Raw genomic sequence first — 18,489 nt, 5'->3', positions numbered from 1 at the left:
CAAATTCGTCAACTTTCTAAGTTTTCGGAATGGTTCTCCCCTCTCCTTCGTATCCGGCCACTTTAGATAGGGTAACTGAATATTTCTTTACAAACATCTCTCCTTCTTTATGTAGCCTACAACCCGCCAAAATACAAACCGACCCCATTGTAGCCGGCTACTTCCATGTTATCAATGTAGCAAGCAAAGCGTTTGCCTTCATATGATTTTTTTTCAGTCACAAAATTTAGTCAAATTGTTTATTGATGTTTCTCACTAGTCCCTTTATTCCCACGCGTTAATCCAACTGTTCGCTCGTTCGTTCGTTCCAGTGTGTAGTAACTACGACTCAAGAAAAAGGCGCGAAAGCCAGCGCAGCAACCTAAACAGAAACTTCATCGCGAAATGTTCAAGCAGTTGAGTAATTTTAAGCAACAGTCGTAATAACGAGGGAAATTCAAACACCATTTAGCCGTGCCACAAAAAACGCTTTCGATCTTCGAATTCGAATCCGAGGAAATTTTCCAGCCCGTACAGTTGGCGGCCAGGGAGGAATATCTCGCAACAGTTTTTTTTCCTGCTCCGCCGCACGAGCAAGTGAGAGTCGTGCGCGAATTTGAATTTCCTAGATCTGATTCTGAGTGAAGTCTGTCTTTTTGAACAACGAGACAATGGCGGCCGAACAAGTTCAGTTCCAGCAGCTGCTAAATTCGCTATTATCCACCGATAATGATGTTCGCCAGGAGGCAGAGGTACGCATTCCTAAAGTTTCAGTGCATGTGCGAATTTTGTGCGTGAAAACGGCTCGAGTCAGTGGCGCAACGTGACGATAAATGCAAATGGAGATTCGCTCAAATGTCACCGCAACGTGTTCCTGTCCGGAGCACTGGTCGCTGTCAGTTGGTGGAAATTGAGGAATTTTGTCTGTATCCTGGACGCCCGGACGCGTAGGGGAATGGCCATCGCGGCGGCATGTGCAATTATTGCGGGCGTGGAAGGCTTCAGTATGCGGCGTGCAAAACTGAAAACGTGGTTGAGTTGCGGAAAATGCGTATATAAAGTCGTTAATGGTCGGCTGTTTCCCTCGCAAACGATTCCGGCGTCTTGGCAACTTGTCAGGCCTCTCGTGGTCGTCGCTGGCCGCTCGCGTTGCGAATCATCGCCAAATGGTGACGACCGCACCGCGTTACTCATGCGAATATTCTCGTGAAGTGAAATTATCCAAGCTCAATGCTTCAATGTTTGTCATTTGGATTTTTTCTCTTTCCCGCAGGATGTCTACAACAATTTGCCGCGCGACGTGAAAGTGACCCATCTACTCGCTGCCATCCACAATGCCCAGATGCCAGAGGAGTCGCGGCTTATGGCCGCGGTCGTGTTGCGACGTCTTTTCACATCGGAATTCCTGGAGTTCTACAAAGATGTAAGTAATTGTTTTGATTTTACTTTGTAGATTTATGAACAGGTGCCTGGGCCAGGAGTGAGGAGTAGGACGCACGAGGGCCCAGGATGCACGCCAAAATGGGCGGCAACTACTCTGGAAACAAGTTTGACATTTACAGTTGAGACGCGAAGTAAGCGTCCACAACAAAATTCCTGGAAATATTGGAAGGGATTGATTACTTTCAAATGGATCGCGATTGTACTCTAACAAGAAAAAATATTGATTCAGTTCTTGAAGTAAGAAACGCATTCCCATTTAGCAACGAAAAAAATCCCCGCTGAATTCTCACAATGCCATTTTGCTTGTATTCGTTGTCTCGTGTCTCGTGCCTCCTCTGTACCAGAATAATAGGACTTGTATTGGACTTTTCGTTTATTCCGTCTAATCCTCCAGGTCTATGAATTTTTCCATGGCGTGTACAGTTTTTCCTAGGCTATGCTATCATGGCACCCTAGAAATCGAAGAAGAGGTGGTTCAACTTAATCCAACTGTTTTCCCTCAGTTGCCACAGATTTAAAATCTGGAACGAAGCTTGTTTTCCTTTCCTGGTTATGAAGACAGCCGCGTGTGAGCCGATATCTTTTCTTATTTTCGCCAAACACCCTCTCATTGGCTCCTCTTCCAAAGGACAAAGGATTTCAAGCAACTTGTCCAAAAATTGAATGATCGCCTCATGTAACACGGTCTCAGATTGGATCTGAACAAAACTGAATTTTTATCGATCAATCCCCATGAAACAGGAGCTATCTCTGTCAGTGCTAATGACTTGCCCAGAATTGAGCGATTTAAATAGCTGGGGTCAATGCTATCAACCAATGAAGAACTGCATTATAAAGTTACTTCATGCATTAGCGCAACCTGGATAAAATGCCGTTCCACAACTAATGTTCTTTGTAATCGATGTATCATTGAGCGTTTAAAATTTACCGCAGTGTCGCCCACTACGGTTCTGAGTGTTGGCCGACTATAAAAGACAATGAACGGCGCCTTGCGGTAATGGAGATGGACATGTTGCGTTGGACCTGTTGGCTAACACACCATGACTACATTAGAAATGAAGATATTCTCATTTGATTTGGGATTGCACCGATCGCCTAAAAATTGCGGGAGAGGTGTCTTCATTGGAAGGTCACTTGCCAAGATTGGTCTGAACATCCAAGTCGATGGAAAACAAACAAATGGGCGGCCGAAATAACAGTAGCTTGATACGCTGAATGGTGATTTGAAAGCTCTGCGAATAAAGATCTGTGAAATCCTGATTAATGGCACGTGAGGAACTGAAGTATCCAAAAAGATCTTCTACATACCCGCAAACACGTGTTGAAATTTCAGGGAAGGTGGAGTGTTTATGGGCGGACCTTCACAATAAATTTCATCATCAGATTTTTCGGATAGCTCTGCTCTCCTGGCTCTAGTTCTGTCAATCCAGAGACCATTCGGAGGAGCAAAAAGAACTGCTTCAAAGAGTATTCCAGTAACTGTGGAGCTGCGGGAAATATGTGGTAGGACCAGTGACAACAAGACCGCGGATTTGGATGGTACCCTCCACCGAGTTTTGAAACTGGCAGTGAAGACTAGGCCCGATCTTTTCGCCAACACCTTCGAGGCGTGCTAAAGGAAGGAATATTCCCTGCCCTGTGGAAAAAGCAAAAGTTGGGTTTGCTTCCGAAACCTGGCAAGCTGCCTGGAAACCCAGCATCGTATCGTCCTATCTGCCTGCTGAAGACAATGGGGAAGATGATGGAGAGACTCATCTACAATAAATTCCTGCCCATCGTCGAAGCCAGCCATGGTTTGTCGGAACGCCAGTTTGATTTCTGACGTGGCCACTCTACGGTGGACGCAAATAACAGTGGTTAATCTGGCAAAAGGTATACTGATCTCTGGCGGCCGTTTTGGTACTGAATGTCAAAAACGCATTCAACTCGGCCAAGTGGAACAGAATTAAAGGAGCGTTGGCTGACATAGGTGTCCCCCGATATTTAGCGAATTTGGTGGAAAACTACCTCTTAGAGAGGACTCTCTGGTGCGGGACGGGTGAGGGCCCCAAAAAGTACATTGTTACTGCCGGGGTACCGCAGGGAACTCTTGAGACGCTGCCTCACCTCTGCCTGGGGGTAGCGTGACCGAAAGTGGCAACAGACGGAAAAACGCTCCTTTATATAATCATAAAAACACGACAAAGTGGCGAATTGTATTCAAGTTAAACCGTCAATAGTTTGAGCCTAAGCTAGGTTATTGTTTTGGATATATTGGCAGAGGTGAGGCAACGTCTGAAGACTTGCCTCTACCCTTTACGAAATCGTTAGTCCTTGTTTTTTGTAATGATTGGGTGCTATGCCTCAGACGAGGGGTCCGTGGACCAAAAAACGTGAGAGTAAGTTGCTCTCCATTTGGTCCGGCCCGGAGTTATGATCCCCCTATATCCAAACCTGAGGAAGTTGAAAATAAAAAAACAACTATCGAGGTTAATCGCATAAATTATACTGAAAATCCTTGCAAACGGAAGAATTATACCAAAGTTTCATCGACTGGTAGAATACAAGCTCGTTATCGAGGCGGCAGGTCTGCTGTTTGTCAACAGTTTGAGGAGGAAATGCGACCCTTAAAATAGTCATGAATAATTTGTCCTTTGGGCGCATCGATCAACCCCACATTCCGAGCCTGGCTAACACAGAGACGTGCACGCGCGTATCGACGCAGTGCTTTGACCTTCACGGTTAACTTAGCCAGTTACCTCTAAGTTTTGGGATAGTATTTTCCTCTAGGTCGCCTCCGGCCACTCATGATGGTCGTTTGAGAATCTAATTTTTTCATTAGTCATTACAAATGGCGCCTAATGTGGAACACAACGTTTTTTAAATTCAGACGGTCTTTTTGCTATTATTTTTCCTCCATTTTCAACTTATCCGGATGGTTCCAGTGGTTAGAGCGGTGGGTTGTTATAACGGAAGGTCGTCTATTAGCATGATGCCGGGCCTTCACCATAATAAAATTTGAATCAAGCCCTGAAGATCGAGTCAACTAGAGATGATACAAAGAGTTTATGACTTGTGCTTTCGTCCAGGCCAGAGGCAACTCCTCAGATGCTGTCCCACCTCTATCCTGAGAGCAGCGTGACCATAGCGGTTACAAGATGGCATTTTCACCCTTATATCAGTTCAAAAACACGAGCACAAAACCGCCTTGTAAAATTCAGGACACATGTCGTGTTTTTGAATGCATATAAAGGAGCAAATTCCACCTTGTAACCACTTCGGTCACGCTGCTGCCAGAACAGCGGTGAGACAGCGTCTGCTGAATTGCCTCTGCCCTGGACAAAACCGCAAGTCATATACCTCTTCTAACTTTGGTGCTTGCCCAAGAAAGAGGGGCCCGTGGGAGTATATTGCTTTCCCACTAGTCCGGCCCGCCATTAAATGGATCGCAGACTTAGGAATCCCTCGATTCTCAAACAAAAGATAACAAGAGGATCAGAAAGCTCGAAAGAAAACCATAAGATGTATTTGCTCAACTGTAGCTTTGCTAGCAACTTGGTGGTGTATGCGTGTAGAGTGGAAAATACAGGAAAGCCGACATTTCCACCGATACCAATTTTTTAGCCAAAATGACACTATCTCTGCCTTAGGAATAGGAAGGGTGCCTCTACCACAAATTTCTCGACGATAAAACGCCTGCTAATTGGCAAATTTATAAGAATGCCAACCGGGAAGCAAAGAAAGCGGTCGCTGTCACCCGAGCGAACCATTTCAAGACACTCAGGATGGCGAGAGAGATCTGTATCGACTTGCTAAAAGCCGTGATGAACGCACACAGGATATCGAGCACTTCTGTTGTGTTAATGACAAGAACGGTACTTTGCTTACCAACCGTCGAGCCGCAACGGATAGATGGCGAGAATACTTCGAGCAGATTTCAAGTGAAGAATTTGCTCATCCTCCACTTCCACAATCATTGCCGACATTTGGAGCAGTTCCACCAGTCAGCGCAACTGAAGTCGAGGCGGCAATAAAACAAATGAAATCGGGGAAAGCAACAGGACCTGACGACATCGCATCTGAGCTCTGGAAAGCGAAGAGCTGGGACTCAACACTATGGCTCAGTGAATTCTTTAACCGCGTTATTCAGGAAGGAAGAACACCATCTGACTGGCAAGAAAGTACCACTGTTCCAATATGGAAAAAGAAAGGTAGCCCAGCAGAATGTTCAAATTACCGTCCGATCCGGTTACTTTCCCATACCAATGAGATTTTTGAACGCATTCTCGACAACCGTATTCGCGAAATCGTTGAAATAACCGTGAATCAAGCCGGATTTGTCAAGAACTGCGGAACTACTGACGCAATACACGCTGCGCGGTTACTCATGGAGAAACACTGTGAGAAGCATCGCCCTCTACATTGCCTTTCTGGATCTAGAGAGAGCGTTTGACCGTGTACGACACGAACTCATCTGGTATGCTTTACGACAACACTTCGTGCCAGAAGAACTCGTGCGCTGGGTTCAATTGCTCTACCACGATCCGAAAAGTAAAGTTCGAAGTATGGCGGGTGTATCAAAACCGCTTCGTGTCTCTGTTGGTGTTCATGAAGGAAGTGCCCTCTCACCACTCCTCTTTGTCCTTGTTATGGACACCGTCACAAGGGATATCCAACGTCCAGCGCCCTACACACTGCTTTATGCAGATGATGTTTTCCTAGCATCTGATAGCAAAAATGATCTCGAGCAACTTGTTCAAAAATGGAATGATCGCCTCATGCAACACGGTCTCAGATTGAATTTAAACAAAACTGAATTTTTGACTACCGATCCCCATGAAACAGGCACAATCACTGTCAGCGGCAGTGATCTGCCCAGAACTGAGCGATTTAAATACCTCGGGTCAACGCTATCAGCCAATGGAGAACTGCGTTATGAAATTGCTTCACGCATTAACGCAACCTGGATGAAGTGGCGTTCCACAACTGGTGTTCTTTGTGATCGACGTATCAACGAACGTCTCAAATCTAAAATTTACCGCAATGTCGTCCGTCCTGTCGCCCTCTATGGTTCTGAGTGTTGGCCGACCATAAAAGACAATGAACGGCGTCTTGCGATAATGGAGACGAAGATGCTACGTTGGACTAGTGGCGTGACACGTTTAGATCACATCCGAAATGAGGATGTCCGCGATCGTTATGGGGTTGCACCGATCGTGGAAAAGTTGCGAGAGAGGCGTCTTCGATAGTATGGTCACGCAATTCGTGCAAACGAGAATTCACTTGTCAAGATTGGTCTGAACATCGAAGTCGATGGTAAACGACAAAAAGGCAAAGCTAAACAACGGTGGTTTGATGCACTAAATGGGGATTTGAAAGCCTCAAAATTGCACCCAGATCAGGCATTCGATAGAGCCAAATGGCGAAGCCGATCACGACGAGCCGACCCCGCTTGTGAATGGGACAAAGGCTGAAGAAAAAGAAAAGAAGAAGACCGATAGAGCTCAGTTGAATCAGATAAATTCTATAGCCAAACTTTGAAATATGCCATTTGAATTCCTATCGCATATCATCTCTATATATTTTAAACTTAATATATAATTGAACTAAAATCCCCTTTGCAGCTATCCCAAGAAGCAAAAGGACAACTACTCCAGCAAGTTCTGCTTGCCGTACAACAAGACGTAACACCAAATTTGCGACGTAAAATCTGTGAAGTTGTGGCTGAAGTCGCTCGGAATCTAATCGATGAAGATGGCAACAATCAATGGCCAGATTTCCTTCAGTTCCTTTTCCAATGTGCAAATTCACAAACCGTTCAACTGCAAGAATCAGCTCTACGTATCTTTGCATCAGTACCCGGAATCTTTGGCAACCAAGAGGCTCAATATTTAGATCTAATCAAACAAATGCTAGAAAAAAGCCTCGATCCAAGCGCCGATACTGACGTTCGATTCCAAGCCGTACGAGCTGTAGGAGCGTTCATTCTACTCCACGAAAAGGATCAGGCAGTTCTTAAGCATTTCCAGGACTTACTCCCACGCATGATTATGATTACAGCAGAAAGCATTGAAGCCCAGGATGATCAAAACTTGTTGAAGCTTCTCATCGACATGACCGAAAGCTGTCCGAAATTCTTGCGACCCCAGATTGAAGTTATCTTTGAAATGTGTATGAAGGTGTTTGCTAGCACAGATGTAGACGATCAATGGCGGCATTTGGTATTGGAAGTTATGGTTTCGCTAGCCGAAAACGCAGCTCCGATGGTCCGCAAGCGGGCCGAAAAGTATGTCGTCGCATTGATTCCTCTGGTTCTGCAAATGATGACAGATTTGGATGAAGATGACGAATGGGCGGTTTCAGACATGATTGCAGAGGACGACAATAGCGACAATAATGTGATTGCTGAATCCTCCCTTGATCGATTGGCTTGTGGACTCGGTGGAAAGACGGTACTTCCCCATATTATTAGCGCGATACCGACTATGTTAGCGAACCCGGATTGGAAACAAAGACACGGAGCCTTGATGGCTATCTCTGCAATTGGTGAAGGTTGCCACAAACAAATGGAAACTATGCTCGATGATATCATGAATGGCATTTTGAATTTCTTGAGAGACCCACATCCAAGGGTCAGGTAAGTTTATCATCAAACCGAATCGAGACATTTCACTAATATTTTCTGCTATTCTTCCAACAGGTATGCAGCATGTAACGCTATTGGTCAAATGTCAACAGATTTTGCACCTATTTTCGAGAAGAAATTCCATGAACAAGTGATTCCGGGCTTGTTGGGTCTTTTGGACGATGTCGAAAATCCACGTGTACAAGCTCATGCCGGAGCTGCTTTGGTGAATTTCAGTGAAGATTGTCCGAAACATATTTTGGTGCGATATTTGGACGGAATTATGCAAAAATTGGAGTCAATATTAAGTGCAAAATTCAAGGAGTTGGTGGAGAAAGGAAACAAGCTCGTATTAGAGCAGGTAAGTCTGGAAGGAAGAGATACACTTAAATTTGGGTAGATTTAGATATATATACAAAGCCGGTATCTTGTCAAATTGTCTTATCAGCACCGCACGTGGCGCCTGATCTGCCTTATCTTTTTGTCAGAGATGTCGAGGTCAATTTGATAATTGTTGCTTTTAACTGTTCGAAATCACTTCTCTGTTAGAATTGTTTTAAGGGCAATGTCACCAAGTTTTATTCCACTGCATATGTTTCAATTTATTCCGATTTCTAAACGTCATTTTCTGCAATTCAATCTAGGTTGTGACAACAATCGCATCAGTTGCCGATGCATGCGGCAAAGAATTTGGTACTTACTACGATCGTTTGGTACCGTGCCTCAAATACATTATCCAAAATGCGAACGCCGAAGAATTGCGCATGCTACGAGGCAAAACAATTGAATGCATCAGTTTAATTGGCTTGGCCGTTGGACGTGATAAGTTCTTGAACGATGCCAACGAAGTGATGAATTTACTCTTGAAAACTCACTCAGAAGGCGATCTACCGGACGATGATCCACAAACCGCTTATCTCATTTCCGCGTGGGCTCGCATGTGCAAGATTCTAGGCAAGCAATTCGAACAGTACTTGCCACTTGTGATGGGACCCGTCATGCGAACTGCTGCAATGCGTCCTGAAGTAGCACTTTTGGACAACGATGAAGTCGAGGATATTGAGGGCGATGTCGATTGGTCGTTCATTAACTTGGGTGAACAGCAAAATTTCGCCATTCGAACAGCTGGTATGGAAGATAAGGCGTCTGCATGTGAAATGCTTGTGTGCTATGCGCGCGAATTGAAAGACGGTTTTGCTGATTATGCAGAGGAAGTTGTACGCTTGATGGTCCCAATGTTGAAATTCTATTTCCACGATGGCGTGCGATCAGCTGCCGCTGAATCTCTCCCATATTTATTGGACTGTGCAAAAATCAAGGGCCCACAATATCTAGAGGGAATGTGGCAATATATTTGCCCTGAATTGCTGAAAGCTATTAGCACAGAGCCGGAAACAGACGTCCAATCAGAAATGTTACATTCATTAGCAAAATGTATTGAGTCATTGGGCGCAAGTTGTTTGTCGGACGAATCAATGAAGGAAATTTTGAAAATTATTGAGAAATACATGAATGATCATTTCGAGAAGGCCAGCAAACGTGCAATGGCCAGGAACGAGGAAGATTATGACGACGGCGTTGAAGAGATTTTAGCTGAGGAAGACGACAATGATATTTACCTACTTTCAAAGATTGCTGACATCGTTCATGCATTGTTCTTGACTACGAAAAATAATTTCCTCCCCTACTTCGACACCGTATCGCCATTGTTTATCAAATTATTGGATCCAGCAAGACCGTGGGCCGATCGTCAGTGGGGTTTATGTATTTTCGATGATGTTATTGGTAAGAAAAATCAATGAAATCCTTGATCCATATTTTCTTATTGTTGTAACAATTTTAATATAGAATATTGTGGACCACAATGTGTACAGTATCAGCAAATCTTCACGCAACCCATGCTCCAATATGTAACTGATAAATCTTCGGAAGTGCGACAAGCAGCTTGTTATGGATGTGGTGTTTTAGGACAGGTGAGTACATTTTTCTTAGTTTTCATGATATGTTATAATGGTTATACCATCGTCGCCATCGATTGAAACCCCTTGAACCCGGGATATACCGTGATGAAGACAATTAATATTGCGTCGGATTTATCCCAGATTCAAACATAAAATCTTTTGTAATGATCGAAAGGTCATTTGTAATTCCATTATAGACTTTCCTCGTCAGAATGCATTTCGTAATTCCCCCTATTTCGATAGTATTACGTGTTGAATGCGACTGAATTGCACTGACTGAGGTCACTTTCTAAAAAAAAAAATTCCTAGGTTCCTTAGAATCAATGAATATTTGTTTTTTCCGTATATGCATTTCGACAATCACTCGCTGTCTTCTTCAGTAGAATGAATGATTTTTTACTAGTTTAACTTAGACTTTTATGCGCGAAAACCATCCGTGCGGGGGCTGATAAATATCCAATTTATTTTATTTAATACAGTACGAGCTCGAAAATTAGAAACAAAAAGTTTTGGTAAATTTTAATTTCTTACAATTTCCAAGCGTTTTTTCTTCAGCCTTTGTCCCGTTCACAAGCGGGGTCGGCTCCTCGTGATCGGCTTCGCCATTTGGCTCTATCGAATGCCTGATCTGGGTGCAATCTCGAGGCTTTCAAATCCCCATCTAGCGTATCAAGCTACCGTTGCTTAGGTCTGCCTTTTGGTCGTTTACCATCGACTTCGATGTTCAGACCAATCTTGGCAAGTGAATTCTCGTTTGCACGAATTACGTGACCATACCATCGAAGACGCCTCTCGTAACTTTTCCACGATCGGTGCAACCCCATAACGATCGCGGATATCCTCATTTCGGATGTGATCTAAACGTGTGACGCCACTAGTCCAACGTAACATCTTCGTCTCCATTATCGCAAGACGCCGTTCATTGCCTTTTGTGGTCAGCCAACACTCAGAACCATAGAGAGCGACTGGACGGACGACATTGCGGTAAATTTTAGATTTGAGACGTTCGTTGATACGTCGATCACAAAGGACACCAGTTGTGGAACGCCACTTCATCCAGGTTGCGTTAATGCGTGAAGCAATTTCATAACGCAGTTCTCCATTGACTGATAGCGTTGACCCGAGGTATTTAAATCGCTCAGTTCTGGGCAGATCACTGCCGCTGACAGTGATTTTGCCTTTTTCATGGGGATCGGTCGTCAAAAATTCAGTTTTGTTTAAATTCAATCTGAGACCGTGTTTCATGAGGCGATCATTCCATTTTTGGACAAGTTGCTCGGGATCATTTTTGCTATCAGATGCTAGGAAAACATCATCTGCATAAAGCAGTGTGTAGGGCGCTGGACGTTGGATATCCCGTGTGACGGTGTCCATAACAAGAACAAAGAGGAGTGGTGAGAGGGCACTTCCTTGATGAACACCAACAGAGACACAAAGCGATTTTGATACACCCGCCATATTTCGAACTTTACTTTTCGGATCGTGGTAGAGCAATTGAACCCAGCGCACGAGTTCTTCTGGCACGAAATGTTGTCGTAAAGCATACCAGATGAGTTCGTGTGGTACACGGTCAAACGCTTTCTCTAGATCCAGAAAGGCAATGTAAAGAGGGCGATGCTTCTCACGGTGTTTCTCCATGAGTAACCGCGCAGCGTGTATTGCGTCAGTAGTTCCGCAGTTCTTGACAAATCCGGCTTGATTCACGGTTATTTCCACGATTTCGCGAATACGGTTGTCAAGAATGCGTTCAAAAATCTTCATGGTATGGGAAAGTAACCGGATCGGACGGTAATTTGAACATTCTGCTGGGCTACCTTTCTTTTTCCATAGTGGAACAGTGGTACTTTCTTGCCAGTCCGATGGTGTTCTTCCTTCCTGAATAACCCGGTTAAAGAATTCATTGAGCCACAGTGTTGGGTCCCAGCTCTTCGCTTTCCAGAGCTCAAATGCGATGTCGTCAAGTCCTGTTGCTTTCCCCGATTTCATTTGTTTTATTGCCGCCTCGACTTCAGTTACGCTGACTGATGGAACTGCTCCAAATGTCGGCAATGATTGTGGAAGTGGAGGATGAGGAAATTCTTCAGTTGAAATCTGCTCGAAGTATTCTCGCCATCATTCCGTTGCGGCACGACGGTTGGTAAGCAAAGTACCATTCTTGTCATTAACACACCAGAAGTGTTCGATATCCTGTGTGCGTTCATCACGGCTTTTAGCAAGTCGATACAGATCTCTCTCGCCATCCCGAGTGTCCAGATTTTTGAAATGGTTCGCTCGGGTGACAGCGACCGCTTTCTTTGCTTCCCGGTTGGCATTCTTATAAATTTGCCAATTAGCAGGCGTTTTATCGTCGAGAAATTTGTGGTAGAGGCGTTTCTTTTCGCGGACCTTCATTTCAACATCATCATTCAAAGCCAAGTATCTCGGTTGATGTACCGCTTACCCGGCTTGGTGACCCCGAGGGTTGCAGAGGCCGCTTTGTTTTTTAATAAACAAAAATAAGGTCCGTGATCAAATTTCAAACGGCTTTGCTTCTTAATATTTGGTATAGCAATAATTTTGAACGCTAATAAATCGTTTTGCGCAGTCCAGCCAAACAGACCATTATTAAATTAAATACCTCTGCATGAGAGACCCGTATGGTCAATTGCTTGGAGTTTAGAACTAGTCCATGGACTATACTTTCAGTCAATAATGTCGTCATTCCATTTTTCGACTCGAGCACCCGTAACTTCCTACAAGAATTAGAAATCCTTACATTGTGTGTTGCGCCATTCGATAAACTCATGATAAGTCATCTTTGGAAGTTAGATCCACATCAATGTCCCAGCCCCCGAGTTGCGAAGGAAGGATTCCTGACGGGCTTCTATCTATAGATCGTTCAAAATGGTCGGCCTTATCTTGCGGCGTGTACCAGCGAATTGTCAAGTCTTTTATGAATTTCTAGATAATGTTCAAGGTACAGACCCCCTAAAAGAAGACTTGGCTACGCGATAAACCAAAAATCAAACTTGCTGGTGGCATCCGTGGGAACGTTATAAACCCGAAAAATCTAGGCCATGTGAAAATTCTGTTCCCTTAATGCCGAACAGATGGGTAAATAGTGCGGATATCCCTACAGATCCTGTTCAAGTTGATGATAAAAGCGTAGAGGGCGCCGGGGATTGCCCGCTCTTCACAACGAAAAAGCTGGAAGAGGCAATCCCTTCTATGAAAAATAAAGAGGCGCCAGAATCCGAACCTGACTACGATAGTCTTCCAAACCTCTTTTTGCTCAAAACTGGTAAGTCCATCTCTCTTCCCCTATCTCTTATTTTCAACAAAAGCCTTGAAGAGAATCATTTTCCCAACTTGTGGAAAGAGGCTCTCATTATTCCCATTCCCTCCTCCTGAGGACAATAATTAATTGGAATTCTCTCTGTTTGTTGTCCGTTAATTAAATAAATAAATATCGAATTGATGGCGCAAAACTCCTTATTAAGGCAAGCCTAGACCGGATATCGGTTGTTGCGCCGTTGATGATGATGAAACCTAATCAAGTTTGATTCCAGTTTTGATTCCTTTCCTGTGATTCAGGCCCGAAATCTGTATACAACGACCGCAACATTTCCTGAACGCTCCCCAAGTGATTGTTAAACTCGTAAATTATCTATTTCGTGCCATATTCCGAAAAACCACTTCATCATCAACAAATGAATGATGATGGTTTATACATTCCTCCAGGAAATGATGAAATTGAAAGGATTCAGTATGTACAGTCTGTTACATAAGAGCGTGGTCACTGTTAAATAATAACAATTGATTTTTCGAAAATTCGCAAATTTATTGTTAATTTGGTCGTCAATACTCAATGCAAATACCTCAGTAGCAAGTCCAATCTCCTGCATTGTCAATTATGGTCTGGCACCGTCGGGGCATACTTTCCACTAGTTTTTCTGCATATTCTACCGGAAAAGACCTCCAAATTTTCCGAATTTGTCGAGAAAGTTGATATAAATTATATGGCTTGCGTTTGCGAAGCTGCATTTTCATCAGAGCCCACACATTTTCTATGGGATTTGCATCCGGTGACTGAGATGGCCAATCTAAAGTTACAACTCCGTTTTGTGCCTTCCACTCACTACACGCTCGACTCCGATGTTTCGGATCGTTGTCCTCTTGAAGGATCCAGCTTTCATTTTTCTTGATATACCATTGCTTAGCAGATGGTAACAAAGCCTTTTGATATATTTTATTCATTTTTTCGGCATTTAAATGCTCGGTAAATAAGAACAAAGTACCGAAATCTTTGTTTGAGAAGCACCCCCAAACATGGACCTTGACGGGGTGTTTAACAGTCCGTTGAAGCATCCTACTGGTGGAGGTTGTCCAGGCGTGTTTGATGCTCGGAAATGCCCAGAAGGAGGATTCATCAGAAAAAATTACCTTGGTCCAATAGCGGTCCAAGTTTTCCTTCGCCCATTCCACTCGTTTTTCAACGTGTTTTACACTCAACATTGGTTTTTCTTTTTACAAAAAGCATGAAGGACTGAGGTGCCCTCTATGTCATAGAAAAAGAAACAGGACGCTCTGATTTTTTATCTACGTGTAACAGTGACCACGCTCTTATGTAACAAACTGTACAACTACTTAACACGCTTAATGCGTAACATTAGACCGTATTTGCTTTTATTTTAATCTACGATTTTCAAACAGACAACATATTCTATCTAGATGGTCCCATCCGATTTTTTCTTTTCCAAGTCTACACTTCAGCATTCCTGTAATCGCTACTTATCTCTTTCAGTTTGGTGGTGAACAATTCGCTGTAACATGTGCCCAAGCAGTCCCCATTCTCGTCGAAGTGATAAATGCACCGAAAAGTCGCGAACCAGAAAACGTGAACCCAACAGAAAACGCTATTTCTGCAGTCACCAAAATACTCAAATACAACAGTTCAGCCATTCAAAATAAAGACGAAATAATCAACTTATGGTAAGTGGCATTTTCCCTTTAGAAATTTTTGCAACTAGGAAAATTATAACGAATAATCCCCGTGACCCACAGGCTTTCGTGGCTCCCTGTTGTTGAGGACGACGACGAAGCACCTCACGTCTACGGTTACTTGTGTGATCTAATCCAAACGAACCCAGCCATCCTAGGAGTGAACAATTCGAATCTTCCGCGAATTGTGAGCATAATTGCGACAGCTTTTCAAGTGGACGTTGTGAAACCATTGAGTGAAGTTGGAACACGTATGATTGGCATTGTGAAACAGATTGAAGCAAATCCAGAAGTATTTCAAGCATGCATTCAACAGTTGTCCAGCGAACAGAAGCATGGTCTTGAAGAAGCCTATCGGGAATTGGCCAATCCCCCAGCATAAACTAAATTGAAAATATTATATATATAAAGGAACCCTAAATTAAAATACATTAAAACAAGATAATTACAAATATATACCTAATAATAAAACATTATTATTACACTCACAATTTACAACTATCTATTTTTTGTTGAGCTAATTTCTTTTATTCCAAGTATCTCACGGCATTTCATACTTGTGTTCCACATATACAGTTGATTATTTTGTAAAGTCTTCCTTTTAATTTTGTCTCGTCTGTAAGCCACCATAGCAACCTATAAAAACCTACACAGAAACAACGGTTTAACCTAAAGCAGACAATTCAAATTCGATCCAAATCACGTGATGTTAGATGAAAGTTTCTCAAGTCGCGGGAGACGCGCTCCCCCTTTGAGCATTTGCCGTTCAAGATGAATTGTGAAAATAATAGTAAAATTGTTTGAAGTATAGAGTTCTAATAGAGAATATTATTAAAAGGCAGATAAACTTACCAAGTATATGTACATATGAATATATTTTTATAAGCGAAAAATATCTAGGCATTCAATTCAAAACGAAGTATTTTCACCAAGTTTACACAAGTTTCGGGACGGCGTCAGAGCCGACAAACCCCACGTGCTATCGACGAGTATCGTAAACTTACAACGCAGCAAACGAAACGACGAAATCTTCAGAGTAATTGAAATAATCGAGTTAATTTGTTTCGTCGATTGATTTTCTATTTTCGTTGACCAAGTGTTTTTCTATTGTTAAATTATCTCGTCTAATTGTTGAGAGACAAACTCGAAAAGATTCCTTGTGAATTGTGTAATTAATGTAATATAGTGAAAGAGAAAAGTATCTACCGACGCTTTGCTTCTGTTTTTGCTCATTCTCCACATTGTCGGATGAGATCAGGTCCATTTTCCCTCAAGAAAACTAGTGATAAATAGTAATAGAAGTCGGTAGTGGGAAATTCAGTAAGGAAGCCCCCAAAACCTCTTAAAAGACTGGAACCAAGAAATTTTATTCCAATGAAATCAATTGAATATCACTTTGTAAGGAACATGTAAGTAAATTAAAAGTGTTCTACGCTTGACGCGCGGATATATTTATTTTTATCGTAGAATTTTTCAATTTTGTATTTCTTATTTTGTTGTCGCCAACATCACGTTAATGTCATATTTCGAGAGACTATCGCAATCAAGAGCTACCTTTCTTGCTTTCATTTCTTGATGGATTACAAGCGAACTTCAATATTTTGTAGCAAAAAATAGGTACTGCATGCAGAGTTAAGAAGAGAACTAACAAAACCCATTCATATTCATTTTGTATATTTATAAGAGAATATTTACCATATATAATATTTTTTCTTTGTTTATGCAAACTTATTAGAACTTTAAAACCAACAAAGTAATAATCAAGTTTAATGATGGATTTAATGAGATTCAAATGGAAAGATGTAATCAATCAGATATCGATTAAAGTGAAAATGGCATTTATGGCCTTGGCTTCAAAAGATTCATGTAAACTGTTGTTTTATTTTCATTTCAACTGCATTTTTTCGATTTAAGGACTTTGTTTCAGGTTTGTTCAAGATTGTCCGGACAGCTGAGTGGTTAGAGCGCAAGGCTGTCATACGGAAGGTCGCGGTTCAAATCTTACTGGTACAGTACAGGGTGCATGGATTTGTATCGTGGTTTGACGTTGGATACCACCCGACTCAGCTGTAAATGAGAGTACTTGAGTCAAATCAAGGTAATAATCTCGGGCGAGCGCAATGCTGACCACATTGCCTCCTGTAGGGTACTGTAATCCTGTGTATACCATCACGCTCTTGAATGAAATGCTCTAACACACTTCAAGGCCCTGATCCAATATGGATTTTTGCGCGAACGATTATTATTTGTTCAATGGAGAACAGAGTTTCAAACTCCTCTGCACTTGCTTTAAGAGGCTAACAAAGCGATACTACTTCAAGAAAAGGTTATTATTATTCTTTTTCTTCAGCCTTTGTCCCGTTCACAAGCGGGATCGGTTCGTCGTGATCGGCTTCGCCATTTCGCTCTATCGAATGCCTGATCTGGGTGCAATCTCGAGGCTTTCAAATCCCCATCTAGCGCATCAAACCACCGTTGTTTAGGTTTGCCTTTTTGTCGTTTACCATCAACTTCGATATTCAGACCAATCTTGGCAAGTGAATTCTCGTTAGCACGAATTGGGCGACCATACCATCGAAGACGCCTCTCTCGCAACTTTTCAACGATCGATGCAACCCCATAACGATCGCGGATATCCTCATTTCGGATGTGATCAAAACGTGCCACCCACTAGTCCAGCGCAACCCCTTCGGCTCCATTACCGGAAGACGCCGTTCATTGTCTTTTATAGTTGGCCAACACTCAGAACCATAGAGGGCGACAGGACGGACAACATTGCAGGACATTTTTTATTTGAGACGTTCGTTGATACGTCGATCACAAAGAACACCAGTTCTGGAACGGCTCTTCATCCAGGTTGCGTTAAGAGACTAACGACACTACTTCAAGGAAAAGTTATTATTCCGCGGCAACATGTTTTTTTAAAAGTTTAAAAGCAAAAAAATATTGTATCCTAGGGTAGAAAAGACTTCTCTGTTCCCTAGTCGACATTAATATTAGTAGTACTCAGTCAGAAAGCCCGAAATAAGGATGGAAAACAATAATAGGACATTGCACCCACCCAAATAGGATATTAAAAAATGAACGGAAACTTCGTGGTAACTCACAAAAGAATCGGTAACAGTCACCTGCAAGGTGGTGCAAAAGTTCCTAAACATTTTGTTGAAGACAGGGAAGTTAGTTTTTATAATTTTATTACAAAAGACACATATTGGGGTACATAATTTGTAAATGATAAGTACATGACGCATACGCCAACTAAGTTCATTGTTTCAGGCCAGGGTATCCCGATCACACAACGCAAGGAAAAAAACATGATTGATGAAATTTTACATATATGTTATCATGTTAGAGTTTAAAAAAAGGATTTATGAAATTGTCCAGGCTGCATTTTGTTTGATACAGAGTTTTTAACAAAACGTCAAAAATTGACGGCGTGGATGATATTGGGTCACTAAAACGTCTGAAAAAAGAAATCTCCATAGAATGAACCACAATCGAAAATTTTAACAAAATGGCGGC

The 18,489-nt window shown here is 42.5% G+C and overlaps 1 protein-coding gene across 1 annotated transcript; it reads left to right on the top strand.

The window, feature by feature from the left end:
• The first annotated feature begins 556 nt into the window (after positions 1-556).
• On the top strand, positions 557-16,838 carry LOC119658609 (importin-5). Its single transcript, XM_038066090.1, has 8 exons — positions 557-731; positions 1,253-1,402; positions 7,026-8,038; positions 8,102-8,387; positions 8,671-9,811; positions 9,875-9,999; positions 14,771-14,958; positions 15,031-16,838. Exons 1-8 carry the CDS (start codon positions 651-653, stop codon positions 15,347-15,349), a joined length of 3,303 nt encoding a protein of 1,100 aa, XP_037922018.1. The 5' UTR covers positions 557-650; the 3' UTR covers positions 15,350-16,838.
• The last annotated feature ends 1,651 nt before the right edge of the window (positions 16,839-18,489 follow it).

This window comes from Hermetia illucens, chromosome 6, assembly GCF_905115235.1.
Source record: "Hermetia illucens chromosome 6, iHerIll2.2.curated.20191125, whole genome shotgun sequence".
NCBI classification, from domain to species: Eukaryota; Metazoa; Arthropoda; class Insecta; order Diptera; family Stratiomyidae; genus Hermetia; species Hermetia illucens.
Note: the sequence above shows the minus strand (reverse complement) of the source record. Positions and strands in the feature narration are given on the sequence as shown.